General features: G+C 41.9%; 1 protein-coding gene across 3 annotated transcripts; it reads left to right on the forward strand.

Moving 5' to 3' along the window:
• LOC102173135 (selenoprotein K) lies at positions 5,098–11,391 on the forward strand. 3 transcript variants are annotated; one of them, XM_013973673.2, is made up of 5 exons: positions 5,098–5,230; positions 8,361–8,451; positions 9,918–10,001; positions 10,570–10,659; positions 10,915–11,391. In XM_013973673.2, exons 1-4 carry the CDS (start codon positions 5,212–5,214, stop codon positions 10,652–10,654), a joined length of 279 nt encoding a protein of 92 aa, XP_013829127.2. In that variant the 5' UTR covers positions 5,098–5,211; the 3' UTR covers positions 10,655–10,659; positions 10,915–11,391. The 3 variants fall into 3 exon arrangements, 2 of the variants coding, with proteins under 2 accessions (XP_013829127.2, XP_005695895.2); XM_005695838.3 differs by lacking the exon at positions 10,915–11,391 and having other exon boundaries at positions 10,570–10,663; XR_001297145.2 differs by lacking the exon at positions 8,361–8,451 and having other exon boundaries at positions 5,099–5,230.

Below are 12,750 nucleotides of genomic sequence, written 5' to 3' on the forward strand. Positions count from 1 at the left end.
TGACTCAGCAACTGAACAGTAACAGTAACATACTTTAGAGACTAAAGATGAAATCCCCAACTTTTTAATCCACCAAATTCTCCCAAGAAGTTAGTATTGTGAATTTCTAGTATTTTTTTCCATTTTGATGCAGAGAATGAGTTCAAATAGTTTAAGAAAGTGACTGGTAGAGCAGTAAAACCATCAGTTCAACTGAAAGGATGAAGTGCTTATACTGGTTCAAAAAAGTAAGCCCCTGATTTGCACAGCATATCCAGTCTGAGACTATATAACTTAAAAGGAATTTTAAAAAAAGTTACTGTGTAAACATCAGTAAAGAATATAAGGTAGAAAAAAAAGACAAAGAGCTGAGACATCTGAGCCCTAATGAAATAAAGAATACAAAGGCAGTAATTAGAACAAACTCATAAAAAGTTACTGAAGAATATAAATGCCATCTGTTTCCCATGTTCCTTAAAGGCAGTACTGAAGGCATCTTATTGTTTTGATGTTACACAGCATTCCTTCACTGTTGCTGTTTAGTTGCTAAGTTGTGTCTGACTCTTTTGTGACCCCAAGGACTGCAGTCCCCCAGCAACTCTGTCCATAGGATTTTCCAGGCAAGAATACTGGAGTGGGTTGCCATTTCCTTCTCCAGGGGATCTCCCCAATCCAGGGATTGAATCTGCATTGATAGGTGGATTCTTTACCACTGAGCCACCAGGGAAACCCATTCCTTCACTATATTGTAGTAAATATCACCTCTGTTTACCCATGTGGTTTAAGTGGGATTGACTCCAGTCCTAGCTCCAGAGGTATTTATCATTCAGAATAGCCCTTCCCTCTGGCCAAGGGATTGGAACAGTGAAGCCTATGTCATCAATTTAGAGATGTTTAGGTTTCCCTGGTGGCTCAGCTGGTAAAGAATCTACCTGCAAGGGAGGAGATCTAGCTTCAATCCCTGGGTTGGGAAGATCCCCTGGAGAAAGGCATGACAACACACTCCAGTGTATTTGCCTGGAGAATCCCCATGGACAGAGGAGTCTGGCAGGCTGCTGTCCATGCGGGTCTCAAAGAGTTGGACACAACTGAGCCACTAAGCACAGCACAGCACAGGGGGATTTTATGCTTAGGGTGTCTAGAAAAGAAAAAGTATGTGAAGCTATTTTGTAAATTTGAGAAAACTGAGATGCATTTAGGCTTCAGAGACCACCTCCCATTCTGTGAGTACCACATTGGATTATATCCCCCTTTTCTCAATACAATTCCTCTACCTGTGTGTGCAGAGGCAGTAGAGCCCAGGAGTTTGCTTTATTTGGGGGTGGGGGGTGGTGTTGGCTGTACCATGCAGCTTGTGGGACGTTAGTTCCCTGACTAGGGGTTGAACCCAGCCCTCAGCGGAGAACTGCCAGGGAATTCCCTAGCGTAGGAGTTAAGCGCATAAATTATAGAGCCAAACTCTTAGTCTTAATCTCAGCTGTTTCTTGCTAGCTCTGCGACCCTGGGCAAGTCATTTGGGCTCTTTATGACTCAGTTTCCTTATCTGTAAAATGAGAAAAACTGTAGAGCTCAATAAAGTTGAGGTCTAAATGAATTAATACATCAAAGCACTTAGAACATTGCTTAGTACAAGGTAGTGAAAGTCGCTCAGTCGTGTCTGACTCTTTGCAACCCCATGGACTGAATTCTCCTGGCCAGAATACTGGAATGGGTTGCCTTTCCCTTTTCCAGGGGATCTTCCCAACCCGGGGATCAAACCCAGGTCTCCCACATTGCAGGCAGATTCTTTACCAACTGAGCTATGAGGGAAGCCCCAGTAAGTACTATATAAATGTTAGCTATTATTGTTGTTGTCATAAGGATTAAACTAATGAGTAAAACGTGCTTAGAACAGTGCCTGACACATAGTAAATTGTGCATAAATATTAGTCATTATTAAGACCATTCATTCATTCAGCTCTTCAACAAATATTTACTGAGTACCTTTTCTGTGCCAGGCTAATAACATCTTCACTCTAGCCCAGTGGTGTCCAAAAGGAATATAATGTGAAACATAAATGTGAGCCAAGTGTGTAATTTAAAGTTTTCTAGCAGTCACATTTAAAAAGTAAAAAGAAACAGGCAAAATTACTTTAAGTAAAATATTTCAATCCAATATCCAAAATATTATTTCAACATGTAATCAATATTGGGCTTCCCATGTGGCGCTAGTGGTAAAGAACCTGCCTGCCAATGCAGGAGACTCAAGAGATATGGGTTTGATCCCTGGGTCGGGAAGATCCCCTGGAGAAGGAAATGGCAACCCACTCCAGTATTCTTGCCTGGAGAATCCCAGGGACAGAGGAGTCTGGCTGGCTACAGTCATGGCGTCACAAAAAGTCAGACATGACTGAGGCAACTTAGCACATGTAATCAATATTAAAAACTGAGGTATTTGGCATTATTTCATTTTATATCTCTCGTCTATTGTGATTTTGCACATACAGCACATCTCAGTTCAGACTAAAGCATATTCAACTACTCAACTGACACATGTGGCTGGTAACTAACATGCAATTAATTATTTACATGAAAGGTTAGGGAAAGGGGGGAAATGTTCTTTGTCCCCAGCTCATCTTGCTACTAATTATCTATATCTATCTACCTACCTATATGAAATACTTATTTTTTCAGTTTGCAAAGTCGTTTCACATTTGCTATTCATTATTTCATTTAATAGGAACATGCCTCACCTTAAGGATGAATTAGATTTTAAGAGGCGGGGAAGAGTCCCATCAACAGGAAACAAATGAGCAGAAGCAACAAGGAGGGAAAAGGTCCATTAGGAAATTAATCATGGAGATAAACCTAAGAAGATATATCTAGGAAGGCCTCAATGCCAGACCAGTGAAGCTGAGGTGTTCATTGTCAACTGGTGGGAAGAAACCAAAGCAGTGAGCGGAAAAGAGGCAAAACTGGATTAAGCGAGTGGCTAAACATAGCATGAAATGCAGTGGGAAAGGCTAAAGGTAGTTGATTAGGGAATCACAGCATTAAAATCTGAGGAAGAAATAATCTAGATGGAGGGATAGGGGGACAGAGCCATTTGTCTAGTACCTGGGAGATCGTAATATTCCCTTCCACCTTTCAGGACTGGGGAGATTTTTAGGGGCCTTTTAGATTGCTCTCTCTTTCTCTCCCTCCTTCTCTACCAACAAATACCTGAATACCTACTACCTGCCAAGGACTATGACAGACTTTGAAGATGTAAGAGGGAACAAGGCAGGTAAGATTCTGGACCTCTTACATCTTTGTTTTCTGGAAAGAAACAAGCCAGTTATGACATAAAATATTTTCACATTGTGACAAGTACTATGAAGAAAATAATCATGGAGATGACAGGCCCGGAGAAGGAATTCAGAAGTGGTGACTTAAGCCCTAAGACCTAAAAGATGAAAGGAGCTGGCTGTGCAAGAAGTCAGGGTCAGAGTGCCCCAGGAAGAAGGAGAAGCACATGCAGTCTTGCAGGCAGCAAAGAACCTGGGTGCTCGAGACTAAATGAACGATGCTGCTAGAGCAAAATTTCAGTGGGAGTGTGGCAGGTGTAGTGAAGGGGGAATCAAATGGATAGGCCAGGAAGGGCCTGTAGGTGCTGACAAGGAACTGGATCTTAAGACCAATAGGAAATCATTAAATTTTAGTGTCTAAAAGGTTGCAGGAAATTACTTCCTCTGTAAGATCACTCTTGCTGCAGTGTGAAAAACTCTTTAAGGCTGGTCTTGCTGCAGTGTGAAAAACTGCTTAAGGCTGGGAAGGGTGGAAGCTGGGATTTCAGGTAGAAGACAACTAGACAAGAGCAGGTAAGAGATGATGATGGCATGGCTTGTGTTAACAAAGGTCCTTGGGAAAACTAATGACCCCATGTCAATATTTGTGCAGAAAGAAACCTCTATGATTGCGATGCAAAAACTTCAGATGAAGGATGTTGTCTTGTCCTAGTATGCACTTTGAGGAGGAAACTGCTGTTGAAGAAGTCAACATGAAAATAAATATTTGTTTATTGTAGACATTGGAACATACCATCTTAGTACACATCGTTAAATGCAAAATATTATTCCCAAAATGTAATTTTCAATTTCATTTTAGTTAAGATATTAGGAACTTTCTGAGGATACAACACACATGGCTTGACAACTGGAGGAAAAAAAAAATAATGGAGTCCACGCAGGAAGAACAGCCAAGGACAAAAGCAAAGGGACAAGAATGAGATTGCCATGGTAAAGGACCAGAAAGTAGCCCAGTGACTGGAGGAGTAAGTAGCCATCAGCACAAGGTACGTGGTCCATTTTTAATCAATGACCAGGAGATGGCTTCCCATTCATCTGTCACCTCCACACTGCTGGTATACCACACAATGACGGTGTGCTGTCTCAGTCGCTTCTATCCATGGGATTTCCCAGGCAAGAATACTGGAGTGGGATGCCATTTCCTTCTAAAGGGGATCTTCCCCCCCTAGGGATGGAACCCGCATTTTCTGCGTTGGCAGGCGTGAGCCACCAGGGAAGCCCTCTATTCCTGGCAGTAGCCAAAAATAAAAACTAGCAGAGTAAGGTATAGATACCTCGCGCTACAGTATTTTTCAGCTATCTCCCAAAAGCTGATAAAAACTCCATCCACTTCCAGCGAACCAGGAGTAGAAACCCTAGTTCTAAAGAGACTTAGCCCATCTTCTAGAGAGTGCCTGTGTATTCCCGACGGCTTCACGATAAGGCTCTTTTCGGTTTGATCACCGTCTCTTCCCTTAAGGCCCCTCCCGGCACACCCTCAAAGATCCACAATTTTGGAAAATTCTCAGGGAACTTCCTCCTGCGAACGGTTCTTCAAGCCACTCCACACGTAGCCTTGACTCCCCAGCCTTGGGCCCTCCAAACTAGAAAGCAGCGCCTCTTTTCCAGCCGGAGCAAACCAGCTCTCCTGGAAAAAGCGAATGTTCACAGCCTAAATCCGCAACATCACATCCGATCCCCGGCCCCAGCCGCTTTACACCGGAAGTCGCAGGCATGACGTGGCCAAAACGCACGTCGGGGGTGGGGGGGCGTGTCCCCGTAGAGCCAATGGGCTCTGTCCACCTCCCTTCTCGGTTACTGTTTTGTCTATTCACGGCCTGTGAAGTCAGAGGGCGGCGCGGAGGGAGATAAGGAATCCAAGAGGGGCCAGGCGTCGCCGTCGCCCTGAAGGCGGAGGAGAGGCAAAATGGTTTACATCTCGAATGGTGAGTTGAAGGGGCAGCGTGGGCGACCTCCGTGCTGGGAAGCCGGACCCCGGGTTTCTTACATGGTCGTCCGCCGGCCCGGCTCCGCTCTCCTGTGCACGCCCCCCGGCCAAATGGAGCTGGGGGCGAAGTCGCCCCGGCCTGCAGCTCCTCAGCCGATCGTCCCTGAGCCGGCGGCGGGGACTGAGGTCCCCTTGACGACTGCTGTGCCGACCGTCCGGCGATCTCGCCCTCCTGGAGCTTCTGCTTGTGGGTCTTGAAAAGTGGTCTTTCCTTTTCGGGCGTCAGTGTCCTTAAGTATTAATAGTGAAGACCACAGTGTTTACACCATCTGCGTTGCGCTATGCCTCGGACACTTTTAAAAGAATCGCTCGTGTGTCCACGCATTCAGTCTCTAAATCGCCTTATCCGGGTGAAAAGTATTGTCTGTTTTGCGGGTGGAGACTTAGCCGCAGCCGGATTAATTAGTTTGCCCAGGATCACAGATGTAGTTCTGATGGTTTATTTGGGTTTCTGACGCCGGTAGGCTGACGTCACCTTCCTTGCGGTTGTCTACTAGGCTGCCTCTTTCCGTAACTTCTAAGAGCCTGGACTAGAAGCTTTGGATAGACTTTTTCCCCCCAAAGTGAGAGAGAGCTCGTCACGCAGGTAATTTTCTGCCCTAATTTCAAGGGGCTTAGGGAGAAACAGCACTCCCTGTGGGAACAAGCTGATTATTCCTGGAATGGAGAAGCTGAGAGAGACTTAATTCAGTGGTTCCCCAAAGACAGTGAACGGAAAGAAAGACACAGTATGACTGGGGGGAAAAATCAGAACTGCCTGCCCACTTGTTTGACTCAGGTGACACAAATGTCTTGGTGCCCTCTTAACTAGTTTTTGGATCACAGGAGCCAGATCCTGGTTTCGTTTGAATCATCTGTTTATCTTAAGAGGCTATGAAGACACTGTAGTCTGAAGTCTTCTGGCTGAGCACATTTTGCATTTCTTTGCTTTTCAAAATCTCGCTTCTCCGAAACTCAAAAGTTTGGTCTTGGTTTTAGGCACTTGCAGACCTTGTGTTACATTCTTTGTGGTTAAGGCTGGCAGCTGCTATTATTTACTGACTACTTATATATATTTGTAGCATGTCTTGTGTATGCCTTGTCGTCTTTCATCTGCATAAATAAAGTCTTCTTAGGGCCTCTAATCTCACTTGTGTAGTTGAGAAAAGCCAGTTGCCTTCAAGCCACTTATTTCTATCTGAGGGAGGAGAAGTTTCTGCCTTCAGAAACTGGGAGAAAAAGCACAAAAACCTGAATGGTACAAATGCATTCAATAGGCTCTTTAGAACTGCATAGGAAGAAATTGACCAGTTCTAGTTAGATCTGTTTTCTTAGAAGGACTGTATCAGTATTCCATAGATGACAGAAATTTTCTCTTACTGTCAGATGACTTTTTCTTTTTCCAACAAATGTATATGATGACTAGTCTTGTGATGCTTTTTCTTAGAGAAGGAAAATGTCTCAATGGTGCAGAGCTAGTAAGAGGCAGAACCAAGCCAATCACATACTGTTGTTGTTTAGTTGCTCAGTCATGTCTGTGTCAGACTCTTTTCAGCCCCATGGACTGTAGCCCACCAGGCTCCTCTGTCCATGGCATTTGCCAGGCAAGAATAGGAGAGTGGGTTGCCGTTTCCTCCTCCAGGGGATCCTCCCAACCCCGGGATCTTCCAGACCCAGGGATCGAACCCATGTCTCCTGCATTGCAGGTGGATTCTTTACCACTGAGCCACCTGGGAAGCCCTCACACTCTGTAGTAGCCCCTTTTTCTCAATAGCTGTGTAGGAGCTCAGATCCAAGTGGATACTGAAAGTAAGCGGGTCTGTGAAAGAGGAAAGGTAAGCTGTAGCTGGGGGGCGGGGGAGGGGGTGGGTGGCTGTGAGTGTGGTGAAACCCTTGGGAAAATGGAGAGAACAGGTAGTTGACAGATGGCTCTTCTCTCAAAATATTCTGACCTGTTGATTTACAAGACTGAAACTCTCTAGAGTATTCACTCTTCCTGATATAGCTTCTATTATTTAAAGTGGTTTGGAAAGTAGATGCATTTTTCTGTAAGATAAAACTGGAGTCTGTAATTAGGATCAACAACATTCTGTTAAAGAAATAGCTGTAAGCCAAATTCTGTTTAGTACTTAGAGCACACAAATTTTTTGACTTATAGGAATTTTAACATAACAACTGTTAGGTGGTTATGAAGATTTTAAGAGTGTGTATAAACAGTCTTTTTATCTAGGCAAGAGACTTGGCAAGTGAAAGAGATACTCCAAACACATCTAGGAAATGGAAGTGGTGTGAGCATTCTTTATACTCATTTATCTCATTTGTTTCCTCTAAATGCTTGAATAAACAGATATTTGTACACCCATGTTCTTAAAGAAGGAACCAAAGTGCCCATCAATAGGTGAATGGATAAACAAAATGTAGTATATTCATACAGTGGAATATTCATCAGCCTAAAAAAGGAAGGATATTTTGACATATTCTACAATATGGATGAATCCTGAAGATATTGTACTAAGTGAAATAGCCAGTTGTTAAAGTACAAATAGTGTATGATTCCTCATACAAGTTTCCTAGAGCAGTCAAGTTCATAGGGACATAAAGTAGAATGGTGGTTTTTAGGATCTGGGGAGTGGAGAAATGGGGAGTTAGTGTTTAAAGGGTGTGGAGTTGTAGTTGAGAAAGGTGAAAAAGCTCTGGAAGTAGCTGATGATGATGGTTGTATGGTAATAGACTTAATGCCATAGAATTGTACACTTACAATGATTAAAGTGATAAAATTTTTTGTGTATATTTTACCTCATTTAAAAAAAAAAGGAAAAATTCTTGAGATAGCACCCACCAAAAATTACAAACTATAGGAGGCATTATTTGACATATGAAAGGAATGACCTCTAGATCACAGAGCTTCAGTTCCTCAAACCTTTCCTCAGGACCATATACACATAACAGACTTCTCCTTGCATAGACTGTTTGGAACAGCGAACATGTTGAAAATTGAGCTTATGACCGTTACCCGACTGATTAAGTGTACTGTGTCTTGTGTCAGGGATTTGTAGCACGAACCAAAGTTTCTTCGTTCTTATCTGCAGGACAAGTGTTGGACAGCAGGAATCAGTCCCCATGGAGATTATCTTTTATAACAGATTTCTTCTGGGGAATAGCTGAGTTCGTGGTTTTGTTGTAAGTATAGTAGTGCTGTTAATAGCCCTGATATTTAAGTTGACAGAGGTACATTAGAGACATTATATTGGTATCTTAAACAAGCTCCGCTTTCCTGAAGCAGTTTTCAATTGTGAATTTTATTAATAGTTTTTCTAAGAGAGATAAAGACCTATAAACTGGGAAAACTCCCCTCAAACACCTTGTATGATTATAAATATCTTCTTGAGTTAGTAAGGTTGACCATGACTTAACCCTCGTGGTAACCATTTCAGCCTGCAGCTATGGGGCCGGACCAACTCTTTCTGTTGCCCAATGACATACGTCACTTTATGTTATTTCCACCTTTCATGTGTACGTGCAATTTTTATTGCACAATATACATTGAGTAAACAAGGGGAATTAGATCTTGAATTTTAAAAGCTCCCAAGCCATGAACTTTTTTTAAGTGAAGGATTAGCGTCAATGCACAGGATACACATAATTCACCGTAATTTCAAGCAATTCTTAGTTAAATTCTTTTTTTTTTGGTCTTTCATATTCTGTTTTATGAAAATTTTTCATCAACTACTGAAAAGTCTTACTTTTTAAACTTGTATTTGAGTGTCTCATGGGCCAAGAACTCCAGAGATGTGGGAGATAGTTTCTTCCTTGACTTTAATGTCAGTAAATACTTTCATTTTACAAGGGGCCTTGGGGAGGGCATGATGGTGGGAGGTGGACATCAGAGGTTATTCCAGGTGGGAGAGACACAAGAAAGATGGCAGAGAAGTTTGAAAATCAGCCTATGATATTTATACTTAATTTGATGGTAGCTCTGGTATATATAGTTTAATCTGATGGCTGCATGTAGCATAAATTAAAAGCGGTAAAATAGAAGAGACTACCATAGAGAAATACAACAGGGGATAGAAAGGCCTAAGTTTGGTACTCACTGCAAGACTTCTTTGCAATCTCTTACAAATTTCACCTCCATATTTTTTATTTAATTAATTTAGTTAAATTTTAATTTAATTTAGTTAAATCCTTTCCCCTTTACAAATAAAGAAAATTCCATTTAAATGAATTCCCAGAAAGCCCTGTACCTCTGGCATACCACCTCAATCCCTCCTTCCCCAAGGTAACGTTAGGTAAGCTTTTGGCGCAGGAAACACACATGCAATACTTTAAAAGCAGTCTCTGGGGCTTGACAATCAAGACCGAGCAGAGGAAGAAAGTTGGAGTTGACTCTGGTTTCAGACTCATTCGTAGACTCTGTCTAGAAGAGTTACAGCAAATAAGAAAGACAAGGGATGGAAGCTTGCACAGAATACAGCATACTATGTTGAAACCTGTGTTTGTGATAGATGGTGTTATCTAGCTGGCCTCAAGAAAGGGGGCTTTGGAGCTAAGTTAGTTTGGTCTTCCTCCCACAGAGATGATAGTTGAAGCCATGGAAATTGTTCAGTGTTGAAAGTGGATCTTCTGTTGTTTCCTGCCCCTTTCAGTTTCAGAACTCTGCTTCAACAAGATGTGAAAAAGAGAAGAGGCTACGGAAGCTCATCTGATTCCAGATATGATGACGGAAGAGGGTATAACTCTTTAAATTAATAAAAGATGTTTTTACCCCTCTGTGTAATGTATTAAAAATAGGCAGACAGACATAGTTAGGCTCATTTAAAGGCTTAAATTCTGTTTTACAAAATTAATGCATTATTGTAAATCAAACAAGTTGCCTCTGATTTGATAATCTGAGTTAATCTGACAAAGCTAAATACATCAAATATCCTATGGGAAAAGTCTAAGAGAATGAAAAGTGATGGTCAACATTAAAATCTAGAGATTTCACTTCAGAGTCTGTAGATTTCCAGCTGCTAATGGAAATCTCAAGATCCAGCAGCACTGGGTGAGGCTTGTGTTTCCATATGGCTAAAATAAACTGGAGTTGGGTTTCAGGTAGGCATTTATAGGAGCTGTTGTTCAGTTTATCATAATTCTTGCTTGACTCACTTTTCCTCATGTGTGTAATGTGTCTGGTCTCTTTCAGTATTTGAATTTTCAACTCAGATCTAAATGGTAGTTCCTATTTTAAGAAAAGGATCTATTTGAATGTTTGAAAAGAACCTACTAAACAGTAGAAATTAACTTTTCTTATCTTAGGCCACCAGGAAACCCCCCCAGAAGAAGAATGGGTCGAATTAATCATCTGCAGGGCCCTAATCCTCCTCCAATGGCCGGTGGATGAGGAAGGTAACTTACAGTCTGCAGTTCTCCAGAGATTTCATTTTGAAAATGCCTCCTTAGGAAGGCTTTCTTTAGGAAAATAGAAGTGACAGCATTTTATACTCAGATGTCTTATTTGGAAAAACATTTATATCTTAACCTTTGAAAAATTATCTTTTGAATCAAAATGTCTTTTGAAGAAGGTTTTATAACATGCAATGACTGAGTTTTTCATATAGATCCGAATTACCAATGAGTAACTATTATAATGTTCTCTTTTAGGTAAATGTCTGCTCTAAGAAGCAGACAACTGGACGTGCACTTTAATAGCAGAAGGAAACCATCAAGAAATGGAGTGCTGATCATGCTGGACAAGTTAGATGAACGTGTACGTCTAAACTAGGACTGCTCTGTGTCCTCACAGACAAATGAAGTCATGCTGGGAATTCCCTCTGCAGGGATCTGGCATGACTGACAACGCAGTTCTATAAATGCACATTTGTCTCATCTTTTTTGTATGGTCTGTGAAAGTGTTAATATAGTTTTAATAAGTAAATATTTTTAGGTTACAAAGCTGACTTCTCAACTTCTCATCTTTATAAAATGAAAACTCAGAAAGCTGCAAATTTAAAGGAAAATAAAAGACTGTGTATTGATTACTATTAGTGTCACCTTTTTCAACTTATAAAATATTGTTCATTGTTGGGTTTTTTGTTCTCATTTATAAATAAATCACTGTGCTTATTTCAGTAGTATGCATATGATATCTCTTGAATTAACTTTTAATCTTAAAACCTATCTGTCCCATGGATCTTTAATACAGTATGTCTTATTTGCTACCAAATGTAGTTAGCAGGGTACTTATAAAGCCATAACCAACAGACCTGAGCTACAGAATGTTTGTTTGATAAGTGATCTTTAAAATGATGGGCTTCAGTCTATCTGCTAATTTTAGTTCTAGAGATGCTACCTGTTGGCTTTAACCCCATCTGAATGCAGTGAAAGCTCTATTTGGTTAGGGATTTTTCTTCTTTATCCCAGTGCTTTGAACAGTGAAGTGAAGTGAAAGTCACTCAGTCATGTCCGACTCTTTGTGACCCCATGTACTATCCAGTCCATGGAATTCTCCAGGCCAGAATACTGGAGTGGGTAGCCTTCCCCTTCCCCAGGGGATCTTCCCAACCCAGGGATTGAACCCAGGTCTCCTTCATTGTAGGCAGATTCTGTACCAGCTGAGCCACAAGGAAAGCCTGCTTTGAACTGTAATGGAATTGTCTGTACTATTCATTTTTTTCATAACTATTTCAGTGCCTATTACACGTAGCTTTGAACAGTGGCCACATGTAATAGGCACTGAAGAAGAGAAGTCGCTCAATTGTGTCCGACTGTTTGCGACCCCATGGACTGTAGCCTACCAGGCTCTTCAGTCCATGGGATTTTCCAGGCAAGAGTACTGGAGTGGTGCTGGGGTCCAGCCCCGGTGGATCCAGGGAAATTCGAAGCGTGGACGGCGTTGGCGAGGAAAACATTTATTTATTAATATAAGATTAGATTAGGAAGAAATAGTGTAGTAGGAAAATTAAGTGGAGAAAGAAGGCTGAATAACTTGGTTTATGTGGGAAGCCAATAAAGTTCCAGACAAGGAGCTTGCACCATCTACGTTAGGCCACCGGCGTCCTCTTTAATATCGGGGGGGGGGGGGGGGGTGCCCCGCCTTGGGCTCCCCCTCGCGTGGGTCTTAAAAGCCGGGACAAGTAAGTAGACATGGCGAGCCTCCACGGTCCAAGGGATCAGCCTGGAAAGGAGTAAAGAGGAGACACGGGGGAAACCAGTCCTTCCAATGACTGGCCCCGCCTCTATTGTCTAGAAAAGCCTTTTATACCTTTTTGATTGTACATAGAGATCAATGGGTAATACAAAATTATGTAGCATTAGCAGCCCAGACTCCTTCTGTATATCTTGTATACGAAAGGTCTCAGGTGATTTACATTATCTTCCGGCCCAAGAGGCTTTCTAACACTTTTTGGCTCTCCTCCTTAATGAATGTTAGTTTTGTTTCCCCTGAAGTGTTTTTCTTTAATCTGCATCTCCTTAAAGCACTTAAGTTACATCTCTATA

This window comes from Capra hircus, chromosome 22 (assembly GCF_001704415.2).
Source record: "Capra hircus breed San Clemente chromosome 22, ASM170441v1, whole genome shotgun sequence".
NCBI lineage: Eukaryota > Metazoa > Chordata > Mammalia > Artiodactyla > Bovidae > Capra > Capra hircus.